Genomic DNA, 18,725 nt, shown 5'->3' on the forward strand with positions numbered 1-18,725 from the left:
GTGTGCCTTGGCATTTCATTATATCAGGACACATATGTGTTCATTAGACATATTTACCTCCAATTGAATGCAGATGGAATTCAGCAGAGTGTAGGTGGTGTTTCGGGAGAGGAGTGACACAAAAACATGCTGGAAAACATTATATTATTTTAGAATCACGTTCAAGTTTCTGACAAAAAGAGTTAAAAAAAAATGATTTTCTTTTCTTACCTGATCACAGGTTGTTTCAATCACAAGGGCGTTTGGCACTAACAAAGCAGTTTTAGCTTTTTTGATAAACGTCACAGTCACCGCAGGGATAGAAATCTGGAGAAAACACAGCCATGTTATACAAGGGAGTTCAGCCATAAAACATGAACTTCATAACACTTGCAGTATCGTACCTTTGTATCTCTGCCGAAGACTTTGGAGTAGAAGCAGATCCAGTTATCGGAGACGAACATTTTGCCCTGATACAAAATGTCCTTTTGCAGGGCGCAGGTGTAGCCTGTGTGAAAACAAACAGCACTAAGTAACATGGCTTTGCTTCTTTACGTGAAAAGAGAATCTGAAACTTACTTTGTTTGAGGAGCTCATCTTTGCTGACATCCTTGAATAGCTTATGATAATGGAGGTTTGTCTTTGAAATCTGAAAGGACACAGAGTATTATTGTGTTAAGAAAATGCAAAAAGGTGTCCATTTTATTAGGAGTTTGATGATTAGATGAGAATTATACATACGTGGGTAGGCTGGGACTTTTTCCGTTCAATCTTTGTTTCACATTCACTGGGAGTCAGCAGTGGTGAAAGCTGCTCCACAGGTTTCAATCTGACAGATAAAGGTCAGTGTTAATGTTAAAGTGACACCTTAGCAGGAAGGCTGATATACCAGCGTTATAACTCCTGATACAAACATGATGTGTGATCTCACGCTCACAGAATGCTTCTTTAAGTAAAGGTGTTCTTTATTTGGCTTTGCTGTCAGCTGTGGTTAAATAAGACCGCTTACACAGCAACAGCAGCATGTAAACACCACTTTTGTCATGCAGGTTGACAGTAACTGGTGCATTAACAGTGCTGTTTTCACAACGTTAGTGGAATAGATCCGGTTTAATCAGAGAAATAATTTATATTCCTTGTTTTTCTTTAGGGTAATACAAATGAACAATTACACATTTCAATATAGCACTGATAATTCATATACAATAGCATGTTTGCCGTAGAGGCCACATTTTTTATTTATGCAAAAATCCAGTTAATGGCAATCCAAAATGTGAACGTTTAGATTTAATCTACACTCAAGGAATCTAGATTAACTTGTTTAATTTTCAACAATATGTATATACAGTAGCTGTTTAGGGATAGAATAAACAATGTCCTTTATTATCAATCAATTGTAAAAGCCTACATTGACAAAAGTGCAAATCCAATTGTAATTGCTTCTCTTAATAAGAAGATTATGTTTAAACTGTGTTTTTCTGCCCATACTTAAACTGTGTGTTTAAAGGTCCCATGTCATTTCTACTGATCATAATTCCATTGTTGAGGTCTACTAAAATAGATTTATATTGTGCAATTTTCGAAAATCTCATTGTTTCTCACACAGCATCTCTGTATAGTAAGTGTATTCACTCTCTGTCCTAAACAGCTTGTTGGAGCTCCGGCCCCCCCCTCCCTGTGAGCCCAGTGGCCGTCTGCGAGACAGCGAGACACAGCTAAACCAGCCCGAACACACACACACCCGCAGCCTGGCTGGGAGTTTGTGTGTGTGCTCACACACTGACTCACAGCCTCGCCGCGTCCCGCCGTCTCAGGGAGGAGAAATCGGCGGAGCTGCAGCTGAGAAAAGAATGAGTGTGTGTTGTGAGGAAGTTAACGTAACGGCTCTGCGGACGTAACGTAACGGCTCCACGGATTGGTCCATTTTGACCAATCCTTGGAGGGGTCGTCGTTACGTCACTTGGTTCCCGGAAGAAAAAAATTGAAAAAGAAAATCTCCAACGAGGTGTTCTGGGGCAGCATAGACACGTCTTTTCTGTGTTAGAGTTTTACTCGCTACAGGGTGTACTTTGAGGGTTTGTGACCGCAGAGCGTTTACAGGCAGAAAAACCTACATAACACACAAGGTGACGGATAATAACCGGAAAAATTCACTTTTCAAGGCAGCAACAGAATATAAGAAACACAGATATTATACATGGAATATAAACGTGAATTAAAATAATAAAAGTAAAATAAGAGTAAACATGTATTAATTATAAATAGCAACAGCAGTTAAGCTATGATCCGGTTATAACATAGCTGGTACACATGCTTATAGTGGGACTACCTGTTTAAATAAAGGATCTAACAAATAGATAACAATTTAAAATGTATTGATTGATTTTTCATGAGAAAAAAACACATTTCGAAACTGTAAATCATTGATGTAAACAGAGAAGAATCATCCAATCCTGCTTGAATATGCCATACAAATGAATTAAACATCAATACGTTTTCCGATTCATTCAGCTATACTAGTTTTTATCAGGTTTAAATAAGAGCACCTCACCTCATGCCTGCTGCTTTCTTCCTGCTCTCTGAGGGGTCTGCCTCTGGGTCTCCACCCAGCTGGGGGTCTCCATGCTTCCTCTGTCTCCTCTCTCCCCCATGATCCACATCAGACCTGGACACATCCCACAGGACACAATTCTCTATGTTTCTGCACATAAATCACCTACACAAGACGGTCAAACGTGTACCAACACATCAAGTATGCAGTACATCTGTAAGTAAAGCATTGTATAGCAGAGCAGACCATTGTTGTAATTCAAAACTAGCATATTATGTAAAGTATTGTCGCTTACATGCGAGTTATTCCGTGCCACGTAGGCTGCATGCATTCATAAAAAAGTGAGCACGGTGTTTCATATAACAACTACAGGATATTCATGCAAATAACCACAATGCATTAGGCCTGGAAGGCAGCCCGGGCCCTTCCTCTCCATCTTATCCAGACTTACGTCGTCCGATTCCCGCGGGAGTGGAGAAGTTGCTCCGGTGTGGAGGCCGGGGTCAGAGGTCTGTCCGCCTGCTCGGTCATCAATACCATGGTTCTTTATTTCTCATTTCTTACGCTACCCCTTCCATAAGTTGTACAGAAGTTTCAGGAAGCCGGCACGGAAAGTTTTTTTTTTTGTTGGAGGATCTGGTCGGTGGAGCGAGAAGCCCTGGCCGACAGAGGAGGAGCCGGGAAAGGGGAGGGAGCAGCAGGGAACAACATCGGGAACAAGAGGTGACAAGAGGCTCCCGCTGCTGGGGGAAAGACAATGCTGGGACAACTCCTGCAGAACGAGTCTGCACATTACCTATCCATAATATAACAGTGACATATAACTTCTCACAAGGAACCAGTTAAAGAGTCCCACTTACGTTGTGAGACTGGTTCCAAACATTATTTCAGTAAGTCAACTTCCTGCAACTTTTAAACTGTTATAACTTTGATATTGTAACAGAGTGTATTTGAGAGGGACTTCCAGCAGGGGGCAGCAGAGTCTAGGTGATATAATGTCTCTACTTCAGGTGAGTTTTCCCCTCAGGTGACCCTGCAGGCTGCAGACTGAGGACGTGGAAGCAGTATTCAGAGGAAAGGAAAGGCCTGCATTCAAAGTATTCTTACATCTGCTGATTTTCTTTTCTTAAATAGTACTTTTCATTTGTGCACTTTATTTGAGTATAATTTTTTGCTGTACTTTAAATGTCCACTCTGCTACATCTAAGAGGCAAACATAGTACCTTTACTGCACATTAGCTATAGTTAACTACACCTTTACTAGATGAAACATTGACATGATGTACACATTTTGCATCAACGATGATAATCCATTAAATCCAATAATATGATCAATTTGATTGTGAAAAGGGACGTTATACATAATGACCATTAATGCAAATACTGTACATGCTTACCTTTTTAATGCAGGACTTTTACTTATACTGTGGTATTGCTACTTCATGTTTTGTTATATTATGACCAAACTTTTATGTCTTATTTTTTAAACGTTTTGCTTATTTTATTGTTTTTCTGCATCTTATCTTGTTTTGTTAAGCACTTTGAGCTGCATCCTTGCATGAAAGGTGCATTACAAATAAAGCAGTTATTGTTATTATTATTATTATTATTATTACATTTGTTTCTACTTGAATACAGTATTGAAGTATTTGCAGTTTAATCTAGTATTTCCATTGCTTTTTTATAACAGCGCTGAGATTTGTTACTAACTGTAAAGTACTCACTCATCACGGTACCCTGTATGCCAGGGCAGGTTGGCCTTCTCTTACTGTACGGAGGCTCAGTCACTGGTACATGTTCATCTATAAAGCCATGTTGGGTAAACTACCAGCTTACATCTGCTCTCTGATCTCACAGAGAGTTGCAAGTAGCTATTGCCTGAGATCTCAGGATGTGTTTTTGTTACATGTGCCAAGTGCTAGGACTGATTATGAAAGCTTTTATGTGCGCAGCTCCTCTTGCTTGGAACACTCTGCAAAATAACTGAAACTGAGCATCTTGGTTCCCCTGCATCATTTTAAAGCACGGCTAGATGCAATGCAATATGATAATCTTGGTACCTGTCAATGTCGATAGGTTTGTAAATTGTACCCCTGTAATTATGTTGTATGAAAAAGAGATCGTTTGTTCTCAACGGGATTTTACCTGGTTAAATAAAGGCTACAAACAATCTAATATTATAAAATAAACTGTATTGTTGGAGTTTAAATCAGTGCTTTACATTCTTCTGTTGCACATCACTTCTTATAAAAACAGTGTCTGCTTGTCAGATGTTATCAGGAGACTCACTTGCTATGTAAACAATGTTTCTTGATTAAACATACCAAAGGTGTAATGTACTCAGATTTTTTACTTAAGTAAAAGTAGAAGAACCAGAGTGTAGCAATACTCTGACTGTTACAAGTAAAATTCCTGCAATCAAAATGTTACTCAAGTAAAAGTAGAAAAGTATATTGCCATCTAGCCTACATATACTTAAAGTACCAAAAGTAAAAGTACTCATCAAGCAGATTGCCCCAATTCAGAATAACATATTTATGTGTTGATTATAATGATTGATCATTAAAGTGTTATCAAAGCTGGTAAAGGTGCAGCTAGTTTGAATGACTTTGTATACTGCAGGGTAGCTTGTGAATTTACTCCAGGTGGAACTAAAGTCTGATTTAACACTTTATTATATCTCACATCATTCATTCAAATCTGTAAAGCAACTAAAGATATTCAATAAATGTAGGGGAGTAAAAGTACACCATTTTTCTCTGAATTGTAGTAGAGGTACAAAGTAGATTTTTTTTTTAAATCAAGTAAAGTACAAGTACCTCAAAGTTCCACTGAAGTAGAGTACTTGTAATGTAGAGTAAATGTACTTAGTGACTTTAAAACACTGCACAATACATATTGCACAACCGCAACATATGTTCAATAAAAGACATCTGATACAAAAATAAGTAGTACATGTCTAAACCATGTACACCTATCTTGTCTTATGTCATAAAACACTTAAATATTAAATAGGATTGTCTTAAAGTTAAATATTTAGTTGTCTGTATTTTCTTTCATCGGCCTCCAGGCGTCGCTGTTGCGGCGTTTAATGAACACATCAGTTGGGGAAAAGACCTGTCAGAGTTTATTAAGTATCCAGAGGACACCGCCGGCAATGCAAGCTAGCAGCTAGGTAGCATTTAGCCTGCCATTAATCATGGCTGACAGGGAACAAGGGGTTAAAGGTTGGGAAGCTGCCAGAGACTGTTATAAACTGACTGCTTATTCAGGAAAGGAGAGCTGTGAAACCCAGACAGTGTTTACTGGTTCACTTTCCAAATAAACGGGGCAGGATGGATGTAGTAAAATAATAGAAAACAAATACACATTACTCTTAATTAGTTGAATTCACAGAGTAGGCTAAGTACAGTCAAAACAGATATTACAATAATTGTTTCAATTATATATGGTTGTCCACTTAATCATGACATAATGAATGACAAAATAAAAGTTGAAATGCTTTATAACCATTATATTCTAATTATGCAGTCAGGCACATCATTTGTTTTATCATGACAGACACTAAAGTGTAAAAGCCAAAGATGACAATAATCATTCTAGGAATTTATTAGGAAAATACAACTTTAAAGTAAAGGCATTACCAAACATTCACATCTGTTAAGTAACTATAGGTGTCAAATAAATGAGATGGAATAAAATCTAGTGGAGTTTTGTTTTGGAAGTATACATTTGAATGAATTGTAATTGTTGGATGAGTTTAGTTTTAGTTTGGTTTGTTTTGACAGATTAAGGTTATAATCAGATCTTTATGCTAAGCTAACTCTCTCCTTTCTGCAGCTTTAAATGTAGCGTACAGAAATGAGATCCGCCATTCTTTTCTAACTCTGCAAGAAAACTAACATTTTGTGTAATTTTCTCAAAAGCCTGGTACGAAAAGCGTTTTGTCATTAGATTAAATGTGAATGATGGTGGCACTTTCTGATGCTTTCTCAGAAATATCTCCTTTTGGAAGGCAGAAGCCCTTTTCAGTGCCTGTCAGATATTCCAGCACAGAAAGACAGAGAACAAGGCCGGCATAGAGAAAGGAGGTGCTGTGTGCCCAGAGAGAGAGAGAGTGCAAAAATGGTACTCGTGACGGGGGAAGATTGAAGTCCTGTTAAGTGCTCTGCTTGAAAGCATGTCTGGCCTCATTAGCTGTCAGTTGTAACAATACTGAACTGGCAGTGAAGACAGGTTGGAGTCTAGTGGTCATAAATCACTCCTCGACAGCTGCCTGACAAGCTGGGAACCAGTACACAGGCACGGCCCCCCCCCAGCCTTTCAGACGCTGCACAGGCACACTGTAATCTAAGAAATTATCGCCCTGAAATGACTGAGCCTGGACCAAAATGGGTCGTTTTGTAAGCAGGAAATTGCTTTCATTTCACATGTATGTGCACTCGTATGAAACCCCTGCATGGCTGTGTCCATTAGCTAAAGGAGCAGTGGCTGTAGTCAGAGGAGGAGGAGGGGGGGTAAAGAGTCAGGCCTGCAGGTCATTAATCACGGCCTGTGACATGCAGAGCAGGAGGCCAAGGCTCCCCTATGCATACAGCTGCTGGGCCACACTCAGTGCACAGGCGATGTGTTGACCCTCGGACCCCCCCACCCCTTCTTCTCCCAGTGCCTGTGGCTCTCATCTGTCCAACTCCCTCACTACTTGTGTCAGTCATTTGTGCTGTCAGACACCACTTCCTCCTCCTGACCAACCGCAACGCTCCTCATGCAGGCTCTCACTTTCACGTGAGTCAGTGAATACGAGTTGGATTTTGTACTAGTTTATAGTACCAGTTAGTATAGATTACGACAAACAACTTTCTTATGGATTGCCATTCAGTTTGGTACAGACATTCATGTTCCCCAGAAGATTAACCCTCATGACCTTTTCTTCTGGTGACACAATGAGATTTAAAATGTTGTTTTTTGCGTGGAATATCTAAATAACTATATCTTTAAGGTGGTGATGGACAAGTTTTTAGCCTTCACTTGCAATGTTGATTGCATCATGTAATGGCTGTAGCATAATGACACCACAGCATTTTAAATGAGTTCCCTTTGATGCTCACTTTCACTATGAAAGGTCTGCCACCTATTACGTTGTTGCTGGTCAATTAAGGCTTGATTTATTAAACTGAATACATGTGTCCTCTACATTTTTGCCCACTCTTTTCCAATGACGCTACATAGCACTAGCCTCAAAAGTCTCTTAGTCTGGTATGTGACCAAATATCTGGAAAACTAATGCTTTCCAATCAGTCTCTGTACTGCACTATGTGTTGAGTGCTAATTTGTGAACGCTAGTACAACATGGTAAACATTTTACCTGCCTAAGAAGAATAGATTTATTGTCAATTTAGCTACATAGAAAGAATAAAAAGTAAGTTGAAAAACCTATTAAGAATAAGTAAGAATACAATCTCTTCAGTCATTAATCATCCATGCAGCCAATACGACCTGACTCAGTATTCCTGCTGTTATCCTTAAATGATATATAACAAAAAATGTGTTATTCTAATAATCCTTGTGAAGTGTGAACTCTGTTGGTCCTCTCCTGTGTTTTAAATGTATTGCTTTCGCTGCTCTGACACCTGAAAAGTGTTTTTAATCTAAATATGTCTTCCTCGTTAAATAAAGTTATACATAATCTCTAAATACCATCTCCTATTTTTATTAAACACTTACATTAAACCTAGGGGGCAGAGGACATATTTTGCAGTGAAATATATTTGTAAAAGTTCTCTGGGTGTTGTTGGAGGTGAGGGTCCTGGGTGAAGCCTGACAGCGGCGGTGATTAATGACGACAGACTGTGAAGCGGCACCTTCTGCACATGACAAGCCTTTAAGCTCTCAATCAGCCTAAACCGGCGCCAAAACAAGCCAAAAGAAAAGATAGAGGAATCTCAGAGATAATGGTTTTAATGCAAAAAACTTTTCGCTAAGCCACAAATTACAAACATCTGCCTTTATACTTTGTCTGTGAGTTACAGATAGCAGACTGCTGCTTCCCAGAAATAAACTCCTCCGCTTTCATTTTAGCTTCTCTCCAACTTTATCACTTCATCCATCATCCTACGATGAGGGCTTTTTCAAGTGGTCCAAAAATAAAGAGGACACAGATGTCAGCCAATGCTATACTGATGTTTCTAAAAAAAACACACCATAAACCCATAACTTACATCCACCCACAGACTGGGAGAACCTTTTGAAAATACACTTTTCTCACTTCCAGAAAAACACTTTTAGACTAAGCTGCCACAACACAAAAAAAGGTGTTATTAGTTGTATCTCACTTCTCTAACCCAGTGCTGGAAATGACCTAAGTACATTCGTTGAAGTACTGTACTTTTTTATGCCACTTTATACCTCAGTATATACTCCACTACTTTTCTCAAGAAAAATATTTCACTTTAACTCCAATACATTTATTTGACAGGTTAAGTTACTTAGTTACCTTGCAGATTAGTAGTACAACATATTACATTATTCAACAAATGTATTATAATGTTTTATTATAGATTAAGCAACAAGGCGGTAAATAAATATGTTAGAAAGTGTCCCACATTTAACAGCGGTAACGTCGAGGAAATTCTGAGTAGCGTATACTTTTACTTTAGGTACTTTTGAAAGCAGGACTTTTACTTGTTACTTGAAAAAACAATTCCCACACTGTAAACACTTGTAGTATGCTTTATGTGCCTTTTGTAGATAAATAGTAATGGAAAGTAACTAAACACATTTAACCTTTAAGGTATTGTGATTTACTTCAGATTTTCCAGTTTTGGCTATGCACTTCAACTCCACATATACATTGTACTTTTTACATCACTGATAATAAATATTTATAATCTGAAAATTAAATATATCCTGTTGATATATGAAGTGGCTATTGTGCATGATGTGTACTTTAACTTTTGGTACTTTTAAGTTTGCTTTGATACTTATATTACTGTACTTTTTTTTCTTAAAAGTTCATTTGCAAATGTAGGACTTTTACTAACAGAGTATTTATCAACAGTTAGTTGTATTGCTACTTTGACTTAAGTTAAAGATCTGAGTATGTCTTCCAGCACCTCCTTTTCCTCATGTCTGTTTTTTGAAAAAGAAAATGTGGACAGAGAGAGTTTAGCGGTGTACAAGAGGGCAAACGCAATTATGGTTTCTTTGCTAATGTGCATGTCCCCAGCTGGTTCTGATCTGGCGGAGCTCTGAAGGGTTTCCGAGCTCAGTTGTCAGCTCTCATGCATCACAGACCTGGAGCTTAACGGAAAAACGTGCTTTGGCAGCGACCAGCGGAGGCCTGGAGGCCAGCGGGTGCTGCTGGGTTAGCCACATGCGGGGGGAGGAGGGGTGACACCATCCTCTGCCTTCCGCATCTGGATCCTCACGGTCACATTCCCTCATTTCTTCTGGTTTTTCACCCTCTTCATGAATGTAATTGGCCAGCGTGACCCAGAGCAGATGCCACGCCACAGACTTGGGAGGTCAGAAGAAGAAAAAGACTCCAAAATACACATACACACATGGACGGCAACAGAAAGAAAATGCAAACCAGAATGAGAAAGAGATGCTTGTATGGAAATAAGCAGACATGATTACTCAAATACAGTCATTAAGGAGGAAATGTTGTTTTTCAGGCTGTCAGGATGATTAATGAGGGACAGAAAATCCACTCAAATGCTGTTGTTTAGTCTAACCAGCAGACCTGATCTCTGCCACTAACGTAGAACAGACAGGATGTGTGTGTGTGTGTGTGTGTGTGTGTGTGTGTGTGTGTGTGTGTGTGTGTGTGTGTGTGTGTGTGTGTGCGTGCGTGCGTGCGTGTGTGTGTTTATTAAATTAAAACATTTGAAAGCGTAAAAAACATTTACGGAGGAAAGCGGGAGAAGTAAAGTTTGTGTGTGACACAAAACTCGAAAACACAATTAACTGTTCACTACGATCTCGAAAAGTAGGTGCATTCTGTGTTTTGTCTGTTTATTTAGCCAGTCTGAAGTCGAGAAAAACAAAGATGAAAGTGTAGAGAATGACTGTGAGTGATGTTGTTGTGAATCACTTTCTTAATTTGTATGTCTTTTTGTTTTGGTGTTATTGTTCTGACAGTCACCACACACACAACTAAAATAAACAAACTAACCAACTTAAAATGCAAAACACAAGCTGAAGTTGTTAGCACATCTAGCTAACTAGCTTACAGTAGCAATACTCTGAGTCCAGCACTTCACAAACTACAGTTTCGGGGGCTTACGTAGGCCTACTGTAGGGGCAAAAGTCACAAAAAACAAATTGCGGCCGCGGATAGCTTCGTGAATTGCGCATTACTTAACTGCGAATTGGATTGATTCACAAAATATATTGCTAAATATATTACAGCGCAAAAAAGGGCTACACAGCTGAATTAAATTTGTTCTCTTTTTTTATGTCTGATTGCAATCATCCACGTGGCAAAGTATAAGTGATGACTTTGTAGCTGTAGGCAAAACTTTGGCATTGAGAAAAGAAAGAAAGTTCAGACCACAAGCTGCAGCTCCTGTCGGACGAGGTGCAGAGGCAGTGCTCAAAACCGTAGGCAATGAATTAATAAGTGATGGAAGGAAACTGGATTTAGGATTTTATATGAAAAACTATGGCTAGTATATCGATTTTTGGGGGGGAATTTGACTTTTTGTGAATTTTTTTCTTTTCAATCCTTTTCAATGGCTTTTGTGGAATAAAATACTACTAACTAGCTATAGGCCTACACAGCAAAGCAAGATATATAATGTTTTTTTATTTTATTTATGTCTTTTTCATTAACTTGTCAAATTGCTTACTTGTTGCCTGTAGGATGTTAGCTTTGGCTAGTGTTTTAGCTTATACATAGAGATCAAATATGGAAGACCCTTTTGTTGCTGCTAAATGTAGCCTCGTTAGTTTGATCTAAAAACAAAAACCCATTGTTTCAAACAATAGTAAGAATTTCGGGCGTTAGACATGTCTTTTTTTTGTGAAGAGTGTATTTGCTTTGATTGACAGGTGTAGCAACTGTAACTAATGTGGGTCATGTTTAACTTACATGCTCATTTTAGGTAATAATGAAAAATGTTTCCAGTCATTTTTTTAATGTCATTTTTTGATGAAAATCAATCGAAGACACCTTTTTCTCGTTTCCTACATTATCACCAAATTCATGCAAAAACACATTTTATGCTGCAATAGATCACCTGGCCGACAGTAAGCTGTCAACACCTTCTTGAAATTAGCCTTCTTTGTGAGCTTTCCAGCCCGTACTGTGCCAGAGTCTTCAAAAACTCCAGATGTTCCCTAAAATGATGCTGGAAGGCTGATAAGGATTCAGCTTTCAACAGATGCCTTAGCCTCAGGACTGTGATTTAGTAACTGTGAATGATTAAACAGTGTTTCAGTGTCTCTCAGCCTCATGGCTTTTATCACAATGCAAGCAGCTGCAGATTCAGGTGACGTAATGTCAGCGTATGGGAACAGGAAATGAGATGGTACATTACTTTGGGGATTTTTTTCATGCCTTTGGATATTTGTGCATGTTTGTCAGAGCATGACGTACAATCACTGGAATTAAATGATGCACAAAGGAAGTTGGGCTGAAGACTATTACTATTTTAATGAAGGTTACAGTCCATCCTTAAATTCTTAACTCATGACCGTTTTATAACTTCTTCTGAAACGTGAAATCAAGTTGAAGCCCCAGGAAGAACAGAGTTAGCAGTGACACTTTTTTAAAGTGTTCTATTGATTCACTTGATGATCAATCAACTATTCAGCAGTAACAGACTTATGGTTGCCACATAACTGCATCACATTACATTGCATTGTAATACAAAGCGACTTACAATAAGTGCATTCGACCAAGAAGATACAACCTTGAAGAACACAGAATCATATAAGTACATCAGGTTTCATAGAGCCAAAACATTTCAAGTGCTACTCAACTGGCTTTAGATAAGCCAGTCCTTTATTAGTATATAAGCGCTTTGTTAGTAATTGTATTGCTCAAAGTGGAGTCTAAAGAGATGGGTTTTCAGTCTGCGCCGGAAGATGTGTAAGCTTTCTGCTGTCCTGATTTCAATGGGGAGCTCATTCCACCATTTTGGAGCCAGGATAGCAAACCCACGTGTTTTTGCTGATGGGAACTTGGGTCCCCCTCGCAGTAACAAAGTTGCTGGTCAGAGTGTAAACAATGCCTGGGTCACGGAAGAGAAAGGTTGCATTTTTTCACGATACTTAAGTCTCCAAAACACAACTGTGACCGTGGTTTGATAAAAACCCACTCATAAATTGAATTGATTAGATTAATTTAAAACATTTACCAACCTCCTATAGAAAAAGGTGGAAATAAATAAGCCTCTCTCCCCTTTTATTGACTTTACTCTACATGTTCTTTATCAGGGACAACACGATTAACATCAATATGATGAAAAAGTGTCAGATGTATCCAACACGCTCATCTTCATTAGCAGGTTGACGTAATAGATCATAGAAACCATAACGATGTTCCCTCATGATTTAACTCAAATGGTTTTGTTGGTCGCCAATAGGTGGCATCCTAGTCCAACACTATACTCCCCACTATACCTTAAGTGCAGTAGATACATTTTTTTTTATCCAGCTAATAAACAAAACCATTTCTCTCATAAATATCCTCAACGTTCAACTCAAGGATTTTCTTAAATAGCCGTATGAGCAGCCAACTCATTTCTTACAATTAATAAACTTAAGTGTGTCTGTTTTCTGTGAGGTATATGGCAACGTGAACCCTCCAGAGTGGGCCTACAGGAGGATCTCATGCCCTCCTGGTTAACTCAGACACCCCGCTACAGCATCTCTGAAACACGAGCACTTTCTCTTGTTACCGAGGGGCCCGGCTGTGTGACCCCGGTGGGTCCCTTGTCAGAGTCCTGAGTGACCAGAGTGGGTCATCTATACTTCGCCAAGGGTGTCACAGTGTCATGTTGCTAGGAAGTGGCATATTACCGCTGCCAATCATGGGGTAACTTGAGCGGCTGTCTGGACTTCATCTGGGCTCCGATGCTTATCAGGATCCAGAATGTATACATTACATCCTGATAGGTTGGACTTTTTAGCCATTTTTGTAAAACACACCGTTAGACTCAATCCATGAGCATTAAATAAGGATGCTGTTGCTTTTAGGTGAGACTGCTTTTACTGAAGAACACAAGAATGTGAGCTGTGCTCTGCTTATAAGCTACACTGTCAACACGGAAAGTAAAGCACACCTAAAGTCATCAATCATGTGATTACTTCCACGGTAAAAATAGCAACTGGTACAAATCCACCCAAAGCCAGGCTGACGTGTGTACTGAAAAGAGTTCACACCTTCCTTTCACTTCTCCACCTCTTTATAACCCTTAGGTCAGAGGTATACATGTGTGGAGAACAAAAAAGAGAACTAGGGAGATGTGGTGAAATGTAAATATTATGTACACATTTAAGAAAGGTGTGCTCTACTTGAGTATTTCCATTGTGTGCAACTACAACAGGGAACCTCCTATGTATACGATGGGAAAAGGTCAAATTAAAGTAAAGAATTGCAAGAGATTGACCACATCGAAGCTGAAATTACTAACACAATTTACATTTTAAATTGTGATTTTAAATGTATGAAAGACAAGACCATCTTCAGACCAGAAGCATTAAAATGATGACAATAGAATATATATCTTCAGTGTGATTTATTTATCAAAATATGACCACCCCTTTAACTGAACACCACCACAGGGTGTTCCAATTTATACATAAAAAATATCACATCTCATCTTTATTGACTTGCTGTGGAAATCAAAAAAAAGAAAGCAAAAAGCTGAGGAGTTCAGAGAGAGAGAGAGAGAGAGAGAGAGAGAGAGATGTGATTTCAACATTCATTTTTAAAGAAGCTTTTAAGACATATTCGACATCTGTCATCTGGGCTTCCAACATGTCTGCGGAGAGGATTGTAAAACGAGAATAGATTTATATGGTAAACATGAAAGCCAGATTCTCGATATAAAATAAATACAACTTCTCAGTAGGAATAAACAAAACATAAGGAACCAAAACAAATCATCACAAACCATGAGGCTGAATAAACCGTGTATGCTTTGTCCAGCTTACATGCATGTGTTGCAGGCAGAAAGCGACTGTGGCCAGACTTCAGTCCAAGGCGGCAGCTTATTGCCATCCCTGCCACACTACATTTTTCCGCACTAAATCATCATCATTTGCAGCAGGAACCCTGAACATCCAAGAGTTATTACACCGCATCGAACCATCAATTTGCCGAGCCCATGGGGCGGCAAAAGTCATCCAAGGGCAGTCATTTCTGTTGCAATATCCGAGCAATGTGCAGACATGCAAGGGCCACATATGTCCTTTGATGTTAAAGAAAGGAGCCTGATTCAAAACACCAAATCTCATATATAACGTATAAAGAAAAGTGTGAAAATGCACTCAAGTCAAAATCCAGAACTCGCCCTCCCACATCTTAGTTCTACTTGATTACACTCGTAAATCAGAGGAAGCGGCAACTTGCCGCAATTAAGTAATAGCTCAAAGTAGCAGTTAAACCTTTTTGGAAATCATCTATCTTGTTGGCTTTCTGGCAGCAATGCAGGATAACAATAATAATCCCACTCTTATATTTGTCTGTTAAACATGAAGCTATACGTAGCAGCTGGTTAGCTTAGCACAATGACTTTGAAACAGGGGAAAACAGCTAGCCTGGCTCTGTCAATTGTAAGTATTGTTGTGCTAGGAGCCAACACTTACCATGTATTATCAAATTACACTTTCACTTTTGTAAATATGAATACAAAAACAAAACAATATTTGATTCTGGTAGTTGCTACTTGTTTTAATTGAGGCTAGCTGTTCCCCTTTGCTTCTAGTCTTTGTGCTAAGCTAACCTAACTTGGCTTGAGTTTCACATTTATGAGAAATATTTGATAGTGGTATCAGTATTCCCATCTCATTTGTTCACCAGAAAGCGATTAAGCATATTTCCCACAAAGTCAAAGCACTCCTTTAAACATGCGAGTGGATGGAGTCTCACTGGTAGCCCAGAGCGGATGCAGATCCAAGTCTTTGACTGTAGAGAGCGTAATGAGGGTAGTACGGGCCTGTGGTGGGCATAGAGTGCAGGGCGATGGGGGAGGGTCCAGGGGGCAGATGCACCTTACTGTAGGGGTGATAGCGAGCTAATCCCATGCTGTGGGGCGCCCTGAGGGAGAGGGAGCTGGGCATGGAGCCGGGACTGCTCTGGTGGGGGAGGTGGAGGTGGCAGTTAGCGGGTCCAGAGGAGGAAACAGAGAGCAGCTTACTGTCCATCCCCATGGGCAGGGTAGTGTGTGTGCGGAGGTGAGCCAGGAGCTCGTCGGACGAGGAGAAGCGTTTGTCGCACGGCCCCCCGGCGGAGACCCAGTTACAGGCGTGGGGCTGGGGGTCATTTGGGAGCATGAAGCCATACGCATAGAGGGGATGTGAGAGGGAGGAAGACACGCTGGACGACATGGAGCCTTGGTGGAGGGAGTGCAGCGGGTGGGAGGGGTACACCAAGGGGTAGTTTGATTTGAGACTGGAGGAAGGGTCATGGACGCAGGAGTTGCAGTTGCTTCCACCAAGATGGGATACACTGGGATAGCTTAGACAGTAGGGGTCCCTGCATAAACTCTGCATGAAAGAGGGAGGGGAGGCCCCTGTGAGAGGGCTGGAGCCTGGGTGCTTTCCCATGCCGAGGCCCGACTTTGTTGGGTCCATCCCATGAACAAACTGGGATGGGTAGCCAGCGTAAGCCCCCACTACAGATCCATGGTAGCCCATATTAGAGGAAGGCAGGGGGAAGAGCGGCTGGCTTGTCTTATAAGGAGAAATGGGTGTAATGCGTCCAGGGCCGAGGTTAGGGTGGGCAGACTCCGCTTTACCCCCCTCATGGTGGGAACCTCCGTCAGAGCTGCTGTTGCTGCAGTTCGTGCTGGCTCGAACCTGGCTGGAGTTTGCATCCTGAGGACTGTCTGGGTTGGTCTTGTCGCCGTCTTTTTTGGGATTATTGCTGCTGCTCGTGCTGGTGGGACTGCCCTGCTCATGGGCAGTGTCTCCACTAGGAGTCCGGGACTGAGCACCAGGAGACTGGCTCAGTTTGGTGGGCTGCTGGGAGTGTCCTGGTGGGGTGCTGCTGCTGGCTCTAGAGCTGGGTGAAGCAGCATGGGGTGGGTACGACTGCTGGCCATTTGTTGAGTTTCCATTAGCGGTGACGTTATTACTGGGTACCCTAAACCCCACTTTATCGCTGCTGCTGCTGCTGGAGCTGCTGCTGGTGACTCCCTCCCTGTGAGAGTCTCCACTGCCTTTGTTGTAGGGCTTGAAGCTACACTTGTCCTCCAGAGAGGGGCGGTGCTCCCTGTGCTTATGGCTGGAGCCGGATGAGCGACTGCTGGGCTCCTTGTCCCCCTGGCTGCTGGAGGAGCTCAGTTTGGAGGAAGACGGAGGGTCCGGTTTACCAATCTGAGAGCAAGTCTGTGCCAGCAGGGCCAGTGGGCTCTTCTTGGCATCCAGCTACAACAAAAACACAGATTCTGATTAGCTCTGTGCATTTTTGTTCTTACTGTATTATGCCCAGAGACAATTAGGTTTCCATGCAAAGGGAAAGAGAGCAACAACAAGTCCTCTGTTTGTAGGCGTGTTAACTGTTGACATTTACATAACTTGAAGTGAGGCTGCAACAATTGATCACCTAAATTAGCGAATACAAAAAAATCCCCATAGGATTGCCAAGAAATATTAGTGTATTGGGGAAGAAATGATCGCAAGCTGTTTTCATAATGGATACAATGATTTTCTAAGCAAATATATACGCTTCTTGAATAAAGGATATTCTTTGTTATCTGTGAGATTTTGTTCAACAAAAAAATACTTTCTTTGACAACATATTTGCCTCAGGGCAGTTGTGGGTGTCATATGGTCTTTTCATACACTAAACGAATAATCATAAAGAAAATTATCGTTATTCCAGCCTTACATTGTTTTTTTTAACAGTCTAAACTACACAAAAATCATATTTATCAATAATATTTGAAAAACAAGAAGAAACCTTAACATTAAAGAATCTAAAACCAGATGAATAATGTCCTGATTAACAAAAAGTTTCTTATTATTAAATATTCAGTTAATCGACTTATCTCTGCAGCTCTAATTAAAAGATAAAACTAAGTTGCGATTACTTTTATTATCTCTTAACCTATGTAAGATTTAACACACTTAGGCATGGAAATATGATAAGCGTCAGCATTTGTGTGTTTCTTTAGAATTATTTAAGCGAGGCATTTACATGTTATAATTACAGTGATTCCGAATGAAAGTTCAATACATTTCCACCTTTTCATATGATAGTGTTTTTAAAAGACAAATAAATACCTCAATGCTCACGGGTGCGGGGGTCAGAGGCTGTAAATATTCCGGGTGTAGCAAGTGTCCGGTGTGCGCACTCAACATCTTGAGGACTCGGATGGGGAGCCGCTTTGCCTGCCGGAGAGGGTCCAGAGGGGCCAGCAGAGAGCCCGCAGCGCCGGGGAGAGACTTCGGACTATCGCGGGTATCACGGAGCTCGAAAAGCTTACTTACTGATCCTGGAGGCAGATATTTCATTGGTAAGTGCCGAGGGCGCTGCTGCTTGAGTCGGATGAGCGTTACTTTTCACTTTTTTTTTTACAGGTTATTAATCCATTCAGTCACGTCCCATAATAAAAAAAAACACAGCTGGACGTCCTTAATGTCCCGAAGGACGGTGAAACCTCTCAGTTCGTTTGAAGCATCCTCCGATTCGATTACTTTACTCCAAATTCAAAGCAAAAAACAAAAAAGAAGTCCACTGTGGTAATTGCAGTACGCAGAATGTACACTGTCGCTTCTCTAAATGCATTAAAAACCAGAGTTTAGGTTTTATATTCCAGAGTTTGAGAGGAAACGTCCCAATGCGTGTTTTCGGTCCGGATGTCAGCAGCGCACTGATCTCAACCCGCAGGACTTCAAAGTGTCCGCTGGGTGGCTGCATCACAGGGGGCGGGACCACCGCGTGCTCACAGAGAGAAAGTCCCTCTGATCCAGTGCATGGTGGAGGGAGAAAGGTAAAAGTAGAAATAGAACAGTATAA

The 18,725-nt window shown here is 40.6% G+C and overlaps 3 protein-coding genes across 5 annotated transcripts in view; 1 reads left to right on the plus strand and 2 right to left on the minus strand.

Annotated features, from left to right (window-relative positions):
• The window catches only part of LOC104966871 (GRAM domain-containing protein 3-like), an 8,326-nt gene extending 5,137 nt beyond the window's left edge, over window positions 1-3,189 (minus strand). For both annotated transcript variants that reach the window (XM_010796188.1, XM_010796187.1), the window contains exons 1-7: window positions 2,982-3,189; window positions 2,531-2,644; window positions 721-808; window positions 559-628; window positions 384-487; window positions 211-306; window positions 58-129 (exon numbers count right to left, since the gene is read on the minus strand). In XM_010796188.1, the coding sequence (XP_010794490.1) occupies window positions 58-129; window positions 211-306; window positions 384-487; window positions 559-628; window positions 721-808; window positions 2,531-2,644; window positions 2,982-3,070 (633 nt within the window). In that variant the 5' untranslated portion in view covers window positions 3,071-3,189. The remainder of the gene's footprint in view (window positions 1-57; window positions 130-210; window positions 307-383; window positions 488-558; window positions 629-720; window positions 809-2,530; window positions 2,645-2,981) is intronic.
• The window catches only part of LOC104966875 (secretory carrier-associated membrane protein 1), a 397,416-nt gene that overhangs the window by 101,560 nt on the left and 277,131 nt on the right, over window positions 1-18,725 (plus strand). The window lies entirely within an intron of this gene.
• LOC104966870 (zinc finger protein 703-like) lies at window positions 14,263-18,574 on the minus strand. The gene is made up of 2 exons (XM_010796186.1): window positions 17,990-18,574; window positions 14,263-17,131 (listed from the first exon to the last, which is right to left on the minus strand). The coding sequence occupies exons 1-2, from the start codon at window positions 18,218-18,220 to the stop codon at window positions 15,629-15,631; spliced, it is 1,734 nt and encodes a 577-aa protein (XP_010794488.1). The 5' UTR covers window positions 18,221-18,574; the 3' UTR covers window positions 14,263-15,628.

This window comes from Notothenia coriiceps, unplaced genomic scaffold (assembly GCF_000735185.1).
Source record: "Notothenia coriiceps isolate Sejong01 unplaced genomic scaffold, NC01 NC01_scaffold00037250, whole genome shotgun sequence".
In the NCBI taxonomy this organism is placed as follows: domain Eukaryota; kingdom Metazoa; phylum Chordata; class Actinopteri; order Perciformes; family Nototheniidae; genus Notothenia; species Notothenia coriiceps.